Source organism: Stegodyphus dumicola, chromosome 2 (genome assembly GCF_044657685.1).
Source record: "Stegodyphus dumicola isolate Sdum_Otavi_A_Nest chromosome 2, ASM4465768v1".
NCBI classification, from domain to species: domain Eukaryota; kingdom Metazoa; phylum Arthropoda; class Arachnida; order Araneae; family Eresidae; genus Stegodyphus; species Stegodyphus dumicola.
In genome coordinates, this window is record NC_140769.1 from 155058277 (window position 1) to 155080147 (window position 21871).

Below are 21871 nucleotides of genomic sequence, written 5' to 3' on the forward strand. Positions count from 1 at the left end.
TATTACAGCTTTTTATTAAAAATTTCCGAAAATATACGTGATTTTATATACTGGCGCGTTTTGAAATTTGGTATATTTGTTGAAAGCGATAATAACAATAAATGTGGTTTAGGCACATTGTTAAAATTATTTGAAAACAGAATGCTGTGACTTTTTTCCCGCTCATGCACTATGTAAAAGGTCGGAAAGATGTCACTTTTCTTCCGCTCCTGCACAAGGGAAGGGAAAGGCAAATAGGTGGCAATGTATTAAGAAGTTTGCCAAGTGAATTATTCTTGGTGCAAACTGATAAAGAATTTGCCAAGATAAATTTTTGAATTTTTTCGTAAATTTCGCAACAAATTTTACAAAATTTAATATTTAGGCATAATTTGAGTCGTTGAATCGAAATATGGAAAACAGTTGGCATGTCATTTCAGTAAAAGCCCGATTTTGTGTCAAATTACCTATATTAGAACAATACTATATATAAATCTAATATACATCCTATGTCGCGCTTTCGAGACATGAAAAATGCAATTTGAAATTCGTCAATCGGCCCAGTAGAAAGGGAGCTATAATACTGTCCTCCCCCTTTTTTCCCCGCAGTGTACGTGTGAAAGAATCTGTGTAATAAGTAAAGCGTTTTATAATTTGATTACTATTTTATATGTGCAATAATATATAGGGAATAATCAAATTATGCAAATTTAAATCTAATGGATTAATTAAATTTAATGGATAAATTGCAAATTTAAATTTAATGGACTTTAGAGAAAATTGCATTCACGGGAAAAGATTAAAATAAAGTGATTTTTCTTTAAAAAAAATGTAAATATGCCCTTTTATGTAAATACATAAAAATATGAAACTATTACATTTTGATTTTTAGTGCTTCTAAGTGACAGCTCATTTCTATAAATCGAAAGGCTATAATTTCTGTATTAATGTTTTAAATAATATTTTTATATGATAGTAATATGCTTGTAATTAAAGTAAAACACAACTCCGCTAAATTATTTATGCCCTGTGAATATCAGATGGGAATAATGGCTTTAATTTGCATTTATTGTATTAAAAGTTTTCTGATGAGAGGTTAGATATTTTTCTCTTGATAAATACACAACATATTCAGGGGATAGTTGGAAAATTTAAGTCATATTAGAATTTTCTGATAATTCTAGTAATAATATTCTTTATTCCAAACATTCAGTGATTAAATTCATTACTTGTTTTACTGTGTTTTGTATTGTTTCTCATTGGCACTAAATGTCTTCGCAAGTTTAAAACAGAATATTTATTACCAATTCGACGCTGATTGATGGCTTTGATGCTGCGAAATTAATGTGTAAATAATTTTATTATTAGAACATATATTTTTTATTTATTTATTTTTGAATTTAGAATGAGGTTCAAATTTTGGACAGTTTGTGCAAAATTATATACAGAATAAAGGAATAAAGTTACAACAAAATAAAAATAAAGAGGTAATTTATACAAGAGATTCATTACATAATGTGTTAATGGTAATTATGGTTTCTATGCACATTTTTAAAATAAATTGAAAACAATAATAATAATAGATAAAATAAAAATAAAATGATTCATGATTACGTTTTCAAAATAATAAAACTAGTGATAAAATGGTTACGAGAGAGGTTCGAACTAATAACCTTTACAATTCAGGCAATCAGCTACCTGTAACATTCATTCGAGACAAAATGATAAAATAAACAGAAATCACTACAAAGGCAATTTAATTAATATTCAATAAATGAGTGTTGTATGACACAGGTTGTAACTGTCTTCGAAAATTTCATAGCTGTATTTATTGAATACCCTTGCACAGTCAGTTGCTTATTGAATACTCTTTCACAGTTAGTTGCTTTATTTTAGAAGTTGCAATTTTGTTGAAGTTACATTTTTATGTATTTCATGTATTTCATGTATGAAATACTTACACCGCTTCTTGTTACACATGAAATAATGAACGTTTGTAATAATTAAGGAGAATTTTGTAAGACAGAGAATTTGATTTCGTAGAAATTGTAATTTATTTAGGTACCTATTGCTTGCGGTTTTACATACAGGTGAAGCATATGGATATCCTGGTCGGATCGTTGCTTTATAAATACATTTTTTCCCCTTTAATGAGAATTTGACATTTTTACCAATATTGGTTTAAGAGAACTGAAAATGCCGTAAACAATGCTGATGATTTCATTCCTGTGCATACTTGTCGCTATGCGCCGCTATGTCGTTCGGACGGAGTATTGTAAACAAGAAGTTTTTCTGATTATGACACGTGATAAGAGCTCAGTCAGCTATTGGCTGTTCGTTCACGTTCGCGGACGAAAAAGCTGAACACGGGCGAATTCAGGTTTACGTCTTCTGAGTAATGCGAATTTACGCCGGCGGAAGGAAAAAAAAAAAAAAATAGTGGCAACTACGTCGCGAGCGTACTTGTGACAAAGAATCTCTAAGGAGAGAGAGATTCTTTGCATGTGTGACCGGGCTTCTCTTGGAATTCTAGACTTCTTCTAGACTCTTTTGGGCTTCTCTTGGACTTCTTTGCTTCTGTGACCGGGCTTTTACTCATGGAGGTAGGAAGTAAGATGGAGTCGCCCTAAACAAGTTTCTCCGTACCCTGCTCTGAAGCACCGGCGATGCCTACGTGGTGACCAAAACATTGGGTCATTTACCATTGAGTTCTATGGGATTTGACGCGTTCGGGTGTAAATATTTTGTAATTACGTCGCAAATATACATATAAATGTATATATTCTTTTTCTACAACACTTCAGAGTCCTAAGTATGTGAAAACAACATATTTTTAAACAACATTTCATTCTGAACGGAATTAAATGCTATACTTTTCACAGGACAGTTTTCTCAGAATGGTTTAATTTGAATGAAATATTTTCACAAGTTTTCGTTAATTACATTAGAAAAAAAAATTAAGGTAATTCGATTTTATTCGGTTAAGGTACAAAAATTAAGATCAAAGTTTATTGTATTATTAATATTAAAATTATGCATTATTTCTATTCTATTTATAGAGCTTCTTCCTAAAATACTTTCTTAAATATGACATGATTTTTTGGCTTCTTTTAAATCGAAAAATGTAAGTCAATTTATAATTAATGCTCTATTCGGTTCATTTTAAGTATTTCGGTAATTCCTAATAATTAAATAGGTATTAAATAGTATTTGACTTTCTCTGAACATTTCTGAAAGGGAATAAAATAAGTTTTTTTTTTAAGTATTATTTAAAACTTGTAACTGAGTTATTATAAAATGTAAAGGGAATAATTATTTTAATCATACTTATCAGATTTTTTTTTCTTTTTTAACCTTCATTTCAACAATACATATTCCAAAACTCTTTATTACGTTCTTAAGCGCGCATCTCATAGCATTTGCTTTACAATACCTTTTAACAGATTGCTTTCCAATACGAACAATTCTTGGTTAAATAGTTTTATAACGTATTTGTCAACAGGATTTCAATTTATGTTTACAATTCAATATTAAGGTTATTATATATTTAGATAACATTTATAATTATTATAAATTAGATAAATTTAATCATTAGATTTCTTCGCAGTACTTTCACAGTTGTTTATAAGTGAATAAATTCTTCATTTCAAATACATTTATAAATAATTTAATGAATATTTAAGTATTTTGTGAAAGGCAGATACATGCTTTTTGCAAGCACATGCATAAATACCCATACATATTTCCTATTTATCATTTCCGGCATGTGCAAATCTTTAATTTCTGTGCATTCACTATATTTTTCGTGTAAAGTAATTTACACTAATTTAGCATACACCCGAAAGTTTTACATAAAAAATATATATGAATATAATTTGAATGAAAATTATAAGTATTATTTTTAATACTCACTCAAAGGTCAGTTTTTCTTCAAAATTCCTCCACGATGGCATCTCTCTCTTTAGGCAGATAGCCCTTGCATGCGTTACTCTATTTAATAAAAACTTAATCTGACCTATGTGCCTAATTACAAATATTTTAACATACATAATTTTATATTTACATTTAGCCATCAAGTTTCAAACTTTTCAAATCTTCTAGAAAATAAATTTTGGCAGATCTCTTTTAGCAATTTTCTTAAAATCTATATTTTTGTAGTGCAACAGCTTAGAATTTTATAAAACAAATTCATAATCAAAATCGCTGTTGTTAGTTATCGAAAAATAACAAAGATGTGATTTTTGCGTAAATGTCAGTAAACTATACAAATTGCTATTATCCATCACACTATGAATGTTTCTTTCATGCGAGAGTGTCCCTTTTTCGATTTCTATGGAACTGTCGTGTGTCGAAATACTATCAGAATCTTGTCAAGCGAGCTTCTGAATGTAAACAAAGAACACCCCGTCTGGTGACCCAAGCTTCAAAGCAGTGCTTCACTTCTAGCGCGGAATGGCCTCTCCTCCCTTTCCTATCTCCATGCTTTTACTTGGAGGGTTCCTACCGTCGGTGTAGGTTGCGCCCTCTGGTGCGTCGTTGCGGCACGATTCCATATAAATACGAATATAATTTATTATTAGAAAAAGTTTTCATATATTATCTCCAAGGAATAGAAATTCCATCAAAGCCATGAATTATTATAAGAAAAATTTTTTGGTCTGTATTCTAATTAGCATTTTAAATCAGTATAATCTAGTCCTCTATTGCAGTAAAAATTATATAAGATCTGTAAAGAAAAATTCTGAATCGCAAAAATACCAAATTCTAGAGTAAAAATTTTAAGTACTGAAAGGTAGTTAATGTGTTTGAGTATAGATTAATTGTCTTGTCAAGGGGAACAAACTAATCTACTATCAATCAACAATAACACAATTAAGTGAGAGTGTTTCGTCTTTTTTCCAAGTAAGGACTAAATTATTATTTTGTTATAGTTAGATCATTAGTTATGAAAGAAAGAAATTAGTCCATTTAAGCCTCGGGAATGGTAAAAATGAATATTTTCGTTGAAATACGATACCCGAAAGTTTTTGCTATTACAGTACTTCCTTTATTTCCTCCAAGGCAGTAAAAAGCGAGACTCTCTAATTATTAATTTCATAATTTCCCCATATGGACGCTTTATTTTAAAGCTTTCAGTTTCTAATCATGCCGGAGAAATTAACAACACTATACGCTAATCCTCTTCTATCAGAATATTAAATTTAACTAAAATTAAAAAACTGATATTCCCATATCATAGATTCTTCATGATCTTTTAACGTTCATATTTATCACATTTTTATGGCTTTGGGTAGCAAGCACAGTTTTATGGCTTTGGGTAGCATGCAAAGCATTTATGTAACGGCATTTAGAACATAATCCATGCACTAAATTACTAACTGAAAAATAATATCATGTTTTGCAAATAAAGTACATCTTCTGTTTAATTTCTGGATGCCAGATGCTTCTTGGTACTTTTATTATTTATTTTTTATGAGTTAATAAAGTATTCAAGGGCCAAAAATATTATACTTTATTGCTTTTATATTTTATTGAAGTACATAAATAAATATCAGTATTAGAATAATAATGACAGTTGAAAGATCTTTTCCATTTGATGAGGATGAAGGAATCTGGAAAAAATAAATAAATAAAAAAACATAAATGAATGTCAGTTTTATTTAGCAGCTCAGCTGTAAAACCCAGCCAACACTAATAAATCAAATTCGGTATACATAAATTTTTGTCATTTAACTATCTTTATGAATTGTATTTTGTAAATTCAAAACTTAAAATATATTAACTTTCGTACTATTTATAACAACTTACAGCGAAATAACAATTTTATAACTATATCACGATGTAATGCTATACATCTAGGGCAGTGGTCGGCAAACTGTGGCTCGCGAGCCAAATATGGCTCTTTGCCAAATGTGGCAAAATGCCTATTCTATGATCACTGGATTATCTACTTTAGCGCATACAGTATTGACTCAAAAAAAGACAGAAAACCATTCTGTATTCCTCGGTTGATACGCGGGGCCGAGTCCATTTAACTTTATTGAGAGAGAGCAAGTCTTCAGGCAGCTTAGACCAATCATGGAACACAAGTGACGTAATTAATACGGCGCGGCTAAAGCTCTAGGAATATTTATTTAAAGCGCGTTTCTCGCTGTGAATAGGTCAGTAACATAGCTAGAGATTATTTTGCCGCTCGGAGCGGCCCTGAATTTACCGCCCTTCTTGATATACAAACAAATAGCTTAAAAAAAAAAAAAAAATTCAAATTTAAAAACAAACAAAAAATTCAGTTCAACAGCAATAATATCGTAAAATAATTTAAAAATAACATAATATCTTTAGGATTTCCGATACACAGTCTACCGTGCTAGAGATTTTTTTTTTTTTTTTTCCGTACAGTGTTGCTATTGTTCGCTTTGAAATTGTTGAGTTTGTTAATAAAATATTCTTTAAAATTTTACAAAATATGAAATAGATAATAAAACAAATGCCAAATTCCAAATGATCATATTCGAATGAAGGACTATGTTATTCAAAATTTGATGTCTCTAGGTGCCTTTGTTTTTTTACAATGCGAGAAACATTCATGCAGATTCTTCATAATTTAATTTCTTTAAATATATTGCAGGGTTTATATTTAAGTTAAATTCTTTAAATATTAGATATTTGGTGGCAACAATTCGAAAAGGTGAAACATCGTTTACAGTGAGACGCCGCAAATTGCCGAAACGAAATATATAGACCTTCTGGGCTAACGCCGTTTGGGCTAGAAATAGCATATAGGGAAATTAAAACTATAGCTCTTTTTTTTTTTTTTTTTTTTTTTTTTTTTTTGTTCTCAAAACCCTTGATGATATCGTAGAAGTCCACTTGATTGCTCCAGTTTCTATAACGTAGGCAGAAAGACGGATTTCTCAAATGCGTAAACATTTACAGTTTTTTAAATGCTTTTTACATGCAAAAAAAAAAAAAAAAAAAAAAAAAAAAAAAAGCATTTTTTTCCTACAATACTTTTTAAATGATTTTTGTTTAGAAAATACTTCTCATAACCAGCAGCGCTTGCAATAACTGTGACAAAAGTTCGTAGTAGCAGTGCAATTTTTGCAAATTTTTCTAGAGATTGCATTTTAGAATAAACTGCAAAAATTTACAAGCACCGTCCTTCCACGTAACATGAGAAATTGCTCTACTAGCAGTAAGCTGACTGAGTGGCAGACAAAATTCATTTGCTATGGACTAGTGATATGATCCACAAACAAAAAACGATAAATACCTGAAATTATGACAATTATGTATAATTTAATGAAACGATATATACAATCAGCAATTAGGCTATTAATGTATATTAATCTGGCATTATTTGACGTATTTATAACTGCACAGGATCTAAGTCCGATGAATTCAAATTGATAATATATGCGACTGGCTTATTCTATATAAGCTACTTCAAGGACATTTTTTGTATGACATATTGTTCGTGTGATCTTATATATTAATAGTTTCAAGGCATTATTGCATCTCTCTATACATGGTATGAGTAGTTATTCCATCCAACTGGCAAATGAGAGAGATCTGTGGTTTTAATTCCGTCATAAGTCAATTGATTTTTCACATTACGCATACGACAAAAAATGTAACTAGCACCCGAACTAAAATGTCAGATTTGGTCCAATAAAGCTAATGGCTTTCCCCATTGACCCTTTAAGTAGAGAAAATGTAAAGAGTTATCGAATTCCCCCCATGCATACTCTCGTGGTGTAAATGATTCACATTTTCAACTGGCAACAGGAAGATCTGAGGTGTGAGTTCCGAAAAGAAAATGGTTGAATTCTCCAGTTTCTCTAAATTTTTAAATTTTTCTCTATCTATGCAAATGGACACCGACATATAAATTTACATATTAAGACACATAAATTTACATAAAAGACACCGACATATAAATTTACATATTATTTGCACATATGAATGTCAAATCATATTGCAAAATATGAGGCTATCAGCACTTTTGCAAAAGAGGATAAATGCCCAACCAGCGTTTTAACCTTCTGGCTTATTAAAATGTCATATGTAGTAGGTGCAGGTTTGTATGTACACATCTAACAAGATAACAGAAAACTGTAATAACAAGCAACACCTCATTTGCAATATATAATTGATAAACTATGTTATAAATAGTTAATTCTTGTATTTTTTTTTAAAGTTTGCAGATAAACATTGTGTTTTTTATACTAATAGATGAAAAAATGTTATTTCATGAAAAAACCATCAGTCTTATAATATTGTTACACTTCAATATAATAACAGTCACAGTAGCTTTATCATCTTGCTAAGAAATCTTAGTACCTAAAAATAAATTAACAGTTATAAATTATGTAGAAAAACATTTTGTAGGCAGATATGATTTCAATTAAATAACAGAGTTTGAAATCTACTAATATTTATATAACTCATTACTATTAGTAAGCCTAATTTTTTATATGTGAAATGATCGTAATCGATTTTTAAAATTCACACCTTTCTAATTGTTAAACATTTTAATCATTTAATAATTTAGTAGTAATAAGTAATGAATGAATTTGAAAGACACAGTGAACATTTATTCTTATACTGATCCATGAACTGTTATTTAAACAGATTCATTATTTTACCTCTCGCAAAAATTATTAAAAAAAAAAAAAAACCAACAATTATAAAGAGCTTTTTAATTTAAACTTGAGACATCATTATATTTAAAATAAAATATATTAACTATCAATAATTAGTTTTAAATCGTAATGAAGATACAAATAAAAATAATTTATAAAGGTATCATAATAGTTAAAAAAATTTTATATTTTATAGCTTAATAATCCTCTAATACGCTAGCTATTTTTTTTTCAACCTCCGATGGGCTCTAAAGAAAAGACGAGTGAATGTACAAAAAAGATTTTATTACGAAACGTAATGTACAATACAGGTTATTTTTCTACATAATCACCTTGACGATTGAGGGATTTGTCATATCTGTGAACAAGCTTTGCAGTACCCTCTTCATAAAATGCTCCCGCCAATGATTGGAAGTGAGTTGTGACGGTTTCTTTGAGCTCCATTTTGGAAGCGCTGATTCCCAAGCTAGTGCTTCAGTTCAGGGAAAAGATGAAAAATCACTCGGCGCTAGGTCGCGACTATATGGTGGATGTTCGAAAATGTCCTATTGAAATTGCTGAAGGCGCCATTGGGTTACACGAGCGCTGTGAGGACGGGCGTTATCGTATATCAGAACAATTTCAGAAGTCAGCATGCCTCTTCGTTTGTTTTGAATAGCTCTCCGTAAGCGTCGCAAAGTTTCACAGTATGAATCTTCATTAATTGTTGCTCCAAGCTGCATAAACTCCACAAGCAACACATCTGTTTGGTCCCAAAAAACAGTTGCCATAACCTTACGGTTGTTGAAGGTTCGTTTGAATGTGTCTCTTTGGAGATTTTTGTGCATCCATTGTTGTGATTGTCGTTTCGTTTCGGGCGTGTCATATTGAATCCATGTCTCATCACCTGTCACAATGGATTTCAAAAAATCTTCTCCATCAGTATTTTAATGGTCAAGAAACTCCAACGCTGCAGCCATTCGGCGAGTTTTGTGGTCGTCAGTCAACATCTGTGGGAGCGCAAACCTTTCTGTAGCGCAACTGTTCAGTAAGGATAGAGTACAAGGAAGATCTTGAAACTTCTGGAAATTTCATCGATAATTCACTTATGGTGAACCTTCGATTTTCCTTAACCGCTTGGTCAACTTGTTGAACAATGTCGTCTGTAGCGACAGACTTGCGTCCTTGACCCCCTTCATCATGCACATCAGTTCGGCCATCTTTAAACTTTTGACATCATTCACGAACAACACGATCACTCATGAAGCTGTCTTCATACACTCTACTCATTCTTTGAGGAATTTCCGCTGCGCTGTTACCTTCTGCCTGCAAGAAACGAATAACAGCTCGTAATTCACACTTGGCGGGAGAATCAATAGCGACAGCCATGTTTACGTGACTGCAACTCAAAAGAAAATGACATGTTGAAGTCACCAGTGACAGAGCGTGTGGAGGATGAGATGCGCAGTCGTCTACTACGTACACCAACCACCTGCCGCATGCCTGTCCATCATACTGTGGGATCGGAGGTTGAAAGGAAAACAACCTACAGGAATGTTAATTTTGCTTAATATTGGAAGATAAGATATAACTTACTTGATTCACTCATTTTTTTAACTAGCGTTTTATTCAAGGTCACGGAAAGAATGATTACATCTCGTCTGAGTTGGTTTCTCGAGACTAATAATCTTATATCTCCAACTCAGGCCATATTTAGATAATAGATATCCACAAACCGACGAGTTATCTTGCTGAGTCAGTCCATAAAGGACGTTCTCGATCAGAGGTGCTTTGTTTTGGCTGTGTTTGTGGACTTTGAGGTTGCTTTTGATAAATTCTGGCGTCTCAAATGTATCCAGAAATCACAAAACTTGGGTGCATGCAGTAATATACTCTCTTCGATCAAAAGTTTTTTTCACAACGTTTCTGCAACGCTTTGGTGCAACGTTTTCTGAAACGTTTCTGCAATCGTTTTGGTGATTTTGTATCCAACTTTAAACAAAGTGAAACTGCTTAGCACAGGCTACTGCGATCAGCCCTATTTTATTTAATACCTTTATTGATGACCTGTCGAGTACCTTGACTTCTGATGGACTGACTAACGCTGCCCTTTTTGCTGACGATCTTGCTATTTGGTGCTATGCACCAAAACGTGACTAATACAAGCCAAATATAGTCCTCAATAAGTCTCTCGAGAGGTTGTAGAGCTGGTGTTCGGAGAATAATATGACTATAAATTTTGGGAAGACTGCTAGTCAGTATTTTACTTTAAATAGACAGCCTTTCACTTCTGATCTTGTTTATAGAGGTTCTCCCTTGTAACATAATGATGTTTCCCCTTATCTCGGTTGCATCTTTGATAACATATTTAAGTGGACTAAGCATCCTGAATACGTCATCTCAAAAGCTAGGAAGCGATTTCCCATTCTTAAGAGACTAGCTGGTGCTAAATGGGGATGTGAAAAGCTACCCTTAACACTACTTATAAGACTTATATCCAGCCGGTTTTAAATTATTACGATAAAGTACTGGTCTCTGCCTCGGATAGAGTCTTGGGAATTTTTTATGTTTTCCAAAGACCAGGCTTTACGCTTGATCACTGGAGGTGTTAAAACTATTTCCGTACTTGCTATGCATTTGCTTCGTGACCTACAACCAATGATTAACCTGGTTTAGAGTAATGCAGCTATCCTTTATAATAGACTTATTAGACTCCCAAATATTTCTTTTTGGCGTGAACACGATTTTAACAGAGTACGTAATCTAAAGACCCAGAAGGCCTTTATTCAATACGTCTGGGAGAGCATTCAATATAATGCCATTAACGACAAGACCTATAAATTGTTAATCTCATATAAATCCACCGGAATTTATGGTTCTCGATGTCAGATTGGACTTGACTTTTAATGTGAGAAAAAACGACCTATGCCCAACTGCTCTTCGTGCCATCGCTTTGGAAACAATTAATAATCGTCAGTGGTCCCTGGTCAGTGGCTTCATATCTACACTGATGGTTCCCTTTTGGGTTTCACCCAGGGCACAGGTGCTGGCGATCTGCTTTCCTTTTAACTACCTGTTGGCTCTCATGCAACGCATTTTGAGGGTGAAGTCGAGGCTATTCATTTAGCCCTTCAACAGCTTCCTGCCCGTCTCTCTCCTCTTGATAGGGTTGTAATTTTATCGGACTCAAGTTCTGCTCTTCAGACCTTAGCGAGTAACCTAACTTCGGTTTACGTATTTTTTATCTTACATTATATGTATGTATTTCTTTCAGAAAAAATGCAAATAGCCTATCTTTCTTTCAGTACATTCCTATTTTCTGAGTGTGACTATAAATACTCTCTCACTTACGACAATAAATTTTAGCTCCATGAATTTTGTTTTCTATGAATTGGTAGCCAATTTAGAGATTTGCCACTATATTCTTCGTTTAAATATAAAACATTTAGCTTCAAAAACACAGAGCTGTGATCAACTTCTACAGCCAACTGCACAAGCCTGATTGACTACGCCACAACCATTTTCATCGCATTTTCAACTAATGCCGTACTCGTACAATATGCAATGTTGACTAAAGCTAGTTTTTACTGCTAGCGACATCTGGAAGCCAATAAACTGAAGACGACTCTCATGGCGTAGAATAGACGCCATTCTGTTGGCTGCCCTCAATTATTTCGCTTTCTCTAGCCCTATCCATTCCTTCTCGTAACAACATGGCTACAGAGAAGAAGCAAAGGAAAACGGAAGATGAAATCCACCGTGAATTTCAAGTTGAATGAGCTGAAACTTTCGCGTTTATTGGAAACTCAGATGGCCTTCCGACCTGTCTTATTTGTCATGAAAAATTGGCTAGTAACAAGAAATCAATTATGGAGAGACACTTCACAACTAAACGCGTGTCATTTAGTACTAAATATTGCGTCGGTGATGCAAGGAAGAAAGCAGTTGAGGAACTTCAGAAGAGTCAAAAATCAAGTTCTGTATTTAATTACGGGATGCAATCTCCCAATAATGCTAATATTTTAAGTTTTGTAATTAGTCAAGAGATTGCTAAAAGAGGGAAACCATATACAGATGGCCAATACATAAAAAGTTGTTTTATAAATACATCCGATGACCTATTTCGAGATTTTAAGAACAAAGCGAATATTGTAAGAATTAAAAAATTACCATTGTCTGCTAAAACAGTGAAAGACAGAACAGTCAAAATTTCTTCAAATAATATAAATCAAAAGTCAAAATCTGAAAACTTTCAGATTATTAGTCCAAAGGGGCTTTGTCCCTGAAGGACTATTGTTTTCATTTTAAGATTTTACGTCGGAACCCTATAAACGGCTTATCACAACTCAAATCGTTGTCTCCAAGTACTATCGCCCTGTATTATATTTGAAGAAATTAAATAATGAGAAATCTGCATAAATGTATGTATGTTTCTAGCATTGTGATAAAACGACGGTACCGACGGCCATCCAATTTTGAATAACGTAATCCTCCTGCGAATATGGGCATCTGGAAGCCCAAATTTGAAATTTGTTTTATTATCGATTTCATAATTTGTAAAACTTTAACGAATTTTTTATTAATAAACTCAAGGATTTCAAAGCGAGCAATGGCAACGTTGTACAGAAAAAACATTTTTATCTCCAGCGCGAGAGATTGTGTATCGGAAATTCTAAAGATATACTTAATTTAAAATTATTTTGCGATATTGCTGTTGAACTGAATTTAATGGTTTATGTGCGAAGAACATGACATTTAATAAATAAAGGTAACCCACAAAACGTTAATAAAATGCCCCTTTGGGCGTAATGTAAAATATGAAAGCTTTCATATTTTTTAAATTTTATTTTATATCTTTTTTGAAATTTTCATTTATTTTATTTAATTTTTCACTTATTGGATTACTTGTGTTTTACAGATTTTTGTACTCGGTCCATTAAAATTTTAATTTCTTTAGAAGCTTTATTACTTGTTCATAATTTATTCTATTTTTTTAATACGGCTGATATGCTTTCCTTATTTGCGAATAATTTTGTTTTTTCAAATAATAGTTTTGTTTACAATTATTGGATTATTATTTGTGGAAGTTTTGTTTCCGCTGTACTCAAAATAATTGCATAAATTTGTCTGTTTCTAAGACTTTTCTATTTGCATTTCTATGACTATATTTAAATTCAAATTTTAATTTTTGCCTTCGTCTGTTTAGAAACAGGCTGTTTTATTCATTTATTTCTTCCCGTTGAACCAACCGACCCTCCCGATAACGATGCAGGAAAAGAGGTAAATCTCATGGTTCATTTTTGGTTTTGGCATATTTTGCTCCTTATTTTTTTCAGTTTGCCCTTGTTCTTTTGGTTGTTTAGTTTTTGCATGTAGTTTATTCATAACTGAACATGTAATGAATTTTAAACGTATTTTTATGTTATTTTGCATTATACATATACATACACAGACACACATGCATATATATATAAACCAAATATTCATAATAATTTATAAGAAGAAAATTCTCTATATACCATCCCCAAGGAACAGAAATTCAATTTAAAACCATGAATTAGGAAAAGAAAAAAAATTTAGTCCGTATTTTAATTATGCATGGTGCATAAAAGTATAAAGAGAATATTATCATAAGTAAGGATGCTTATAAGTTTATAAATATGTATATCTTTCATTAAAATATTGGATAACTCTATGTTGATGGTTATAATAATATAGTTTCATTCTAAAAATATAGGAGCAGTATAACTTGATATAAAGCACGAAAAAAATGTATACTTTGGCCAAAGACAAGCTTTTCGTATCAGTTATAAAGCTAGAAATAAATTATTTTTTTAAAGAAATATAAGTTCACTTATCGGTAGAAAAGGGGTATGGACAAGTCCGTTGTGATTTTTGAACCGTTCACTTTATTATGGAGCGGATATTTCTAGATCTCCTTTGCTTTAAAAACATATAAATCTGCAAAGAAAAATCTTTAATTCTAAAAATACCAAAATCAAAAGTAAAAGTTTTATATACAGAAAAAACGGCTATTGTCATTGATCGCAGATTAATCGACTTATCAAAGGGAATAAACCAATCTACCATCAATTAACAGTAGCTAAATTAAGAGAGAGTGTTTCGACTTACTTTCAAATAAGCATCATTTTTTTTTTTTTGCTATTATATATATATAAAGACATAATGTAAGAAATTTAGGACTAAAATTTCACAAAAACCAGAAATTGAAATTCATAATTAATAAATTTCAAATAAATGCAGCAATTAATTTAAAAATATTAAAACCAAAATATTTCAATAAAGCTAAACCCTTTTTCAAAAGCATGAAATTTTTAAAGTAAATTAAAGAAAAACAGAAGAGGAATTCAAGCAATCTCGATATCACTTCATCAGGGGGGAGGAACTTTGAAACTAATCGAAAACTCTCTTCTACAAAAATCCTTGCTTTTCTGCATACAGAATAAGCCGATGAACCATTTCAATGTTTTTAAATTATAAATATAATAATTCACTCGAACATTCTGGCCCTTCTCCAAAGCAAAGAAAAAACAAAGTCAATTCTAATTAGAAACATCTAAAAAAAAGAGAACTCCATCTCTTTAAAAGAATTGAAAACGAATATGAAAAACAAAAGTGAAAAAACAAACTACTTCAGCCAATTTTTTTTTAAATTTAAATGTCAACCTTTAAACAAATAATCCAATGAATTAAGAAGTAGTTGATAAACCTATTTAAAACCTACAAAATTAAGAACTCGTTTCACTCTCAATAGACTATAGTCTAAATTTGAGATGCAAAACAGAAAGATACGTATATTTTTGCCATTTTGGTATCATTGTCGAAACTAAAAAATTTTTTGTACGTAAATGTAATTTTGAAACCATTTATTTAACGTAAAACCTAATTAAATTTAGAATAATCTTACAAAAGAATTCTATTTTTTTTTAAGTATTGAAAACGATAGTGAAAAAAAAAAAAATACTTTAGTAAACAATTTCTTAAATCAAAAAGTTTACCTTTAAATTGAAAATCCAATGAAGTAAGATGTAGTTGAAAAACTTATTTAAAACACATAAAAAGTAATCAATAACTTCCATCACTCTGATTAGTCTCTAGCCTAAATATTTTACTTTATGTCTCTTTAATGATAATTTTTCTGCAGCTTAATGCGCGAAAATGTCTAGTCATGTTTGTGTTTTGTTTTCAAAAGAATTTATTTGTAATTATATATATATATATAATAAAAACTACACATGGACTAGCAAGAAAATATTCGTTCAACTGAAACACGAACTTTCAATAGTAATATGGAAATGACATCATAATCTTGAACGAGTTTGGCAGCAATGTGGATCTGGTATGATAAGCATAACAATCATTTTAAAATATTTAGAAATTCGATTACTCTATATGCATAAATAGACGCCTGAGAATATGAAAAGGAGTAACTGAAATTAGATCCAATGGTGCATAAAAAGTATAAAGAGAATATTATCATAAGTAAGGACGCTTATAAGTTTATAAATATGTTCATTAAAATATTGGATAACTCTATGTTGATGGTTATAATTGTAGTATCTGGAAGTGCGACACAACCACCAGAGGGCCTCACCGATGCGCCAGCAGCGAGGTGAAATAGGAGTATGACAGAGACTCTTCTGCTATCCCACGCGAAGGTGGTGAGATGTCTGTCTGCACGTGAAGGTGTAGATTAAGGAACTGTAGTTTTCCACGCGAAGGTGGTAAATTGACTGTATAATATATCAGCAAGTGCGAGTAGGCACTAATCGGTTATGTGATGAGACTGGTAAAGCTATACAGAATCCTGTTTGTATCAAACGGCACTTGTATTTAATCTAATTTGTACCTTTTCTGATTATCTTTATTAAATGTTCTGTGGTGTGGAAAACAACGTTGGAATTGTTATTTAGCATCTTCAACTCCCCCACTACAGAAAATCTGGGGGCCTGTCCGGGATATTTGGATATTTCGATACTTGATATTTGGATACTTCATACTTGGATACTTCAGAGAAGGTACTGTGAAAACTTTGCTTTATTTCTTTCTTGAAGATAGTGATACTTTTGTTTCGTTTTTAAAATGAGTTTCCTAAATAATTTAAAGAAAAGTGATTTAATAGTAATTGCGGAACAAATTGGACAGACTGTTCCAGAAAATGCTAAAAAAGCTGACATTAGAAAAATTATCGAAAATTCTGATGTTTTCAAAACGAACGTTGAATTTGTTCGTGGCGTCGTCAAGTCTATCGCAGAGGATCGGTCGCCTAAAACAAGTAATGAACACTATCTGTTAGAGATCGAACGTCTTAAATTAGCTAAAATTGAGAAGCAGATTGAATTAGAAAGTTTAAAATCACAATCATTATCGAGTGATAGAGGAAACGCGCAGACTAGTGTTGAAGATATTATTAAAAGCCTCAAAACACTAACTATAGCTAGCTGTACCTCAGAAACCGGAAGCTATGCATTTGTTTTTTCAGTCACTTGAGAAAGCTTTTACTACTCAAAGTGTACCAGTGGAGTTAAAATCAGAAGTGTTGATTAATATATTAGGTGATAAATGTAATAATGTTCTAACGTATGTTTCTGAACAAGAAATCGCGGATTATGATAAATTAAAAACTCTAATCTTGAAAGAATTTCAGCCAACACCGCGTGAGTGTTTGACCAATTTTAGGACATTCATCTGAATCGCATGTTCAGTTCGCGTCTCGACTCAGTGCAACTTTCAATTATTATTGCAAGTTAAGAGAGGTAGATGACTTTAAGAAATTGTGTGATCTTATTGTATCTGATAAGTTGTATGAAACTCTGGATTCTAAAACAAAGGAACATATTAGTGTTCGGGAGGGTCAAAGTTGGTTCCAACCTAATCAATTGGGAAGAGAATGTGATTTATTTTATTCATCCAGGGGTAAATCTTTAATTGATACCAGTAACACGCGAATCGAAATTCCAGAAAATAAAAAGCTTAATTTTTCCAAAAACAATCTTAGAAAAGCTCAGAGCAATTTCAAGGATTCAGGGAAGTTTGTAAATCAGGGTAGTAGTAAACCAGAACGTATTTGCTATGTATGTGGGAGTAAAGGGGAATTATTTCACTTTGCGAGAAATTGTCCCAAACGGTTAGGAAAGGAGGAAAGTTTGTCTCCAAAAAGGGTATCTGGGTTAGAGATTGAATCGGATAATGCAGCTAGAAATAAGTTAGAATTTATTGAACTGTTGATTGATGGTAAGAAAGTAAAATGTTTAATAGATTCTGGAAGTGAATTGATAGTTGTAAAGAGATCCCTTTTTCCGAATAAATTATCAACTGGATGTATAGAACTCAAAAGTTCGTTTGGTCACGTGGTTAAAGCGGAAACGGCTAAGTTTATTTTTTCTTTATGCGAAAGCAAAAAACAAAAAGAGATAGAAGCAGCGATGGTTGATGAATTGATAACAGACTGTATTTTCCCCCCTTCCTGCATAAAAATGATCTGTTGTGACCAGGTGATGACTACGCAATATGAAAATGATTCCGTCTCTTCGGAAAGGAATTTTTTGTCTTTTATTTCTGCAGCCATTGAGGCAGACAGCGAAACAGATTTATGGCATATTAAAGATGAAGGATTACGCAATACTATTTCCACTCTTATTAATGAGTATAAACCGTTAGAAAAGCCGCGCAGTACAGACTTAAAAATGAAAGTAATATTAAAAGATGATATTCCAGTTTCTCAGCGTTCGAGGAGAATTCCTTTTGCTGACCAAAAAATTGTTGATAATCAAATAGATGAATGGTTAAAGGATGGGATTATAAAGCCGTCGTGTTCAGAATATGCTTCGCCAATTGTTTTGTGTAGAAAAAAATCGGGGAAGATACGGATTTGTGTTGACTTCAGGCAGTTAAATAAAAAAATAGTTAAGGATTCTTTTCCCATGGAACAAGTAGAAGAGGTTTTAGATCGTTTGGGTGAAGCAAAGGTTTTTTCGACATTAGACTTAAAAAATGAGTTTTTTCATGTTCCAGTGGAGGAAAACTGTACTAAATATATATTTGGCATTTATTACTCATGCAGGCTTGTACGAATTTCTAAAAGCACCTTTTGGTTTGTGCACGTCCCCTAGTGTGTTTCAAAGATTTATTTATAATGTGTTTAGAGATTTAATTCGGGATGACACTGTTGTTACTTACATGGACGATTTTATTATATCAGCACGAAATGAGAACGAAGGTTTAGAAAAGTTGAAACGCGTTTTAGAAGTAGCCAAAGAATATGGTTTGGAGATTAATTTTAAGAAATGCCAATTTTTGAAAAGAAAAATAGAATTTCTCGGGTATGTTATTGAGGATGGTACAATTCGCCCCTCTACTGAAAAAACTAGGGCTGTTCAAAATTTCCCGGAACCCAAAAACCTTAAGCAGATTCAAAGTTTCTTGGGCCTAACTGGGTATTTTAGGAAATTCATTGCCAATTATTCAAAAATAGTGAAACCACTAAGTGATCTTCTTCGTAACGGAGCAGAATTCAATTTTGGGCCTGAGCAAAAAAATGCATTTAATAAATTGAAAGAACTTTTATCCACAAGTCCGGTTCTTCATATTTTTAAACAAGGAGCACCATTAGAATTGCATACAGACGCAAGCAGTCATGGTTTCGGCGCTGTATTGCTACAAAAGTCAGATGATAGACAGTTACACCCCATTTACTTCATGAGTAAAAAAACGAGTCTCCAACAAGAGAAGCTATCTAGTTATGAGCTTGAAGTTTTAGCTATAGTAGAAGCTCTAAAGAAATTCAGGAATTACCTTTTAGGATCTAAGGTCAGGATAGTTACGGATTGCGATGCTTTCCAGAAGACTATGTTCAAGAAGGATTTAACTCCTAAAGCGGCGAGATGGGCGTTACTTCTAGAAGAATTTGACTGTGAAATTGTTCACAGATCTGGGCAACAAATGAAACATGTGGATTCATTAAGTAGGAACGCAGTTATGATGGTTACTTGTTCTCAGGGAGAAGTTACAGCCAAAATTGCAGCTGCGCAAAGAAGTGATGAGCGTCTTCAGTTGCTAAAATCCTTAGTCGAGCAAGGACTAAAGAAAGATTTTCTAGTGAAAAATGGAGTATTATACAAATTTGACAGAGGTCGTGAGTTACTTGTGGTACCCGAAGCATTAGAGCTAGAAATCATACGTAGTATCCACAACAAGGGACACTTCGCAGTGTCTAAAACAGAAGATCTGCTGAAAACCGACTTTTATATTCCTAACCTTAGAAAACGAATTGAGCAAGTTATTTCAAATTGTATAGAATGTATTTTGTGCGACAGAAAACGAGGTAAGAGCGAAGGATTGCTGAATCCCATACCAAAAGATAGTATCCCTTTGAGCACTTTTCATATCGATTTTATAGGACCATTACCGTCGACAAATACGAACTATAATCACATCTTAACCGTGGTTGATGCATTCACAAAGTTCGTGTGGCTCTATCCAGTAAAGTCTACATCAGCTCAAGAGGCATTGCAGAAGCTGAAACTGCAACAATCAACTTTCGGTAGTCCTTTGAGAATTATAAGTGATAAAGGTACGGCGTTTACCTCTAAAGACTTTGAAAATTACTGTAGTCAAGAGAATATCCAGCACATATTCACAACTACCGGCGTTCCTAGAGGAAATGCACAAGTAGAAAGGATTCATCTCACTCTGATTCCAGTCCTATCTAAATTATCCATAGATGATCCAACCAAGTGGTACAAATATGTTGGAGATGTACAAAGGATCTTAAACAGCACTAAGAGCAGAAGCACAAAGAGTTCTCCATTTGAGCTTCTCACTGGTGTTAAAATGAGAAATCGAGAGGACTTAAAGATTATGGAAATTCTTGAAGAAGAAGAAAGAAATACTATGATGAAAGATCGAGAAGATATGAGAGAGGAAGCAAGGAAAAACATTCTAAAAATTCAGGAAGAGAATAGAAAAACATACAACAAGAAGAGAAAAGAGGCACAAGTATACAATGTGAACGACTTAGTTGCCATACAAAGAACGCAATATGGAGGTGGTCTAAAGTTAAGGCCAAAGTTCTTCGGTCCATATCGTGTAACAGCGAGTAAAGGCAAAGATCGTTACCAGGTGGAAAAAGTGGGACACCATGAAGGTCCTGGATGTACCACTACAGCAGCTGATCTCATGAAGCCGTGGACTTCTACTATATAAAACTATGTGTGGTTCTTCCACACTTCTTTCTTTTTGCTTTTTTTCCTTTTTTTTTTTTTTTTTTTTAATTTATTTTCAGGTGGTGTCTTGATGTTCCAGTGTTGCTGATCCGTGTTTTCGAGGACGAAAAAATGTCAGGAAGGCCGAACTGTAGTATCTGGAAGTGCGACACAACCACCAGAGGGCCTCACCGATGCGCCAGCAGCGAGGTGAAATAGGAGTATGACAGAGACTCTTCTGCTATCCCACGCGAAGGTGGTGAGATGTCTGTCTGCACGTGAAGGTGTAGATTAAGGAACTGTAGTTTTCCACGCGAAGGTGGTAAATTGACTGTATAATACATCAGCAAGTGCGAGTAGGCACTAATCGGTTATGTGATGAGACTGGTAAAGCTATACAGAATCCTGTTTGTATCAAACGGCACTTGTATTTAATCTAATTTGTACCTTTTCTGATTATATTTATTAAATGTTCTGTGGTGTGGAAAACAACGTTGGAATTGTTATTTAGCATCTTCAACTCCCCCACTACATAATAATATAGTTTCATTCTAAAAATATAGGAGCAGTATAACTTGATATAAAGCACGAAAAAAAATTTATACTTTGGCCAAAGACAAGCTTTTCGTATCAGTTATAAAGCTAGAAATAAATTATTTTTTAAAGAAATATAAGTTCACTTATCGGTAGAAAAGGGGTATGGACAAGTCCGTTGTGATTTTTGAACCGTTCACTTTATAATGGAGCAGATATGGACGCGTCAGTCGTTACTTATTAACCGAAGCAATATTTTGGTTAAACAATAAAATCATTGTACCGATTTATTTCTCCGAAGGATTTGTTTACTAATTTTTCTTGTCTCAAACTAATAACGGTGTATGATTTATTTAGTGTAGAATTATTTTATGCTTAGTTATTAGTTATATATATATGTGTGTGTGTGTGTAAGCATCGTATTTAAAAATTAACAAAGTTTTTGCCAAATACAATATTTTAATATGAAACAATTATTCGCTCTTTATTATGTACAAAAAAACTCTAATC

At 32.6% G+C, this 21871-nt stretch overlaps 1 protein-coding gene across 3 annotated transcripts in view; it reads right to left on the reverse strand.

The window, feature by feature from the left end:
• Nucleotides 1–5467: 5467 nt before the first annotated feature.
• The window catches only part of LOC118198845 (uncharacterized), a 176659-nt gene continuing 160255 nt past the window's right edge, over nt 5468–21871 (reverse strand). For all 3 annotated transcript variants that reach the window (XM_085811340.1, XM_085811339.1, XM_085811338.1), the window contains one exon: nt 5468–5591. In XM_085811340.1, coding sequence (XP_085667466.1) covers nt 5485–5591 — 107 coding nt within the window. In that variant the 3' untranslated portion in view covers nt 5468–5484. The remainder of the gene's footprint in view (nt 5592–21871) is intronic.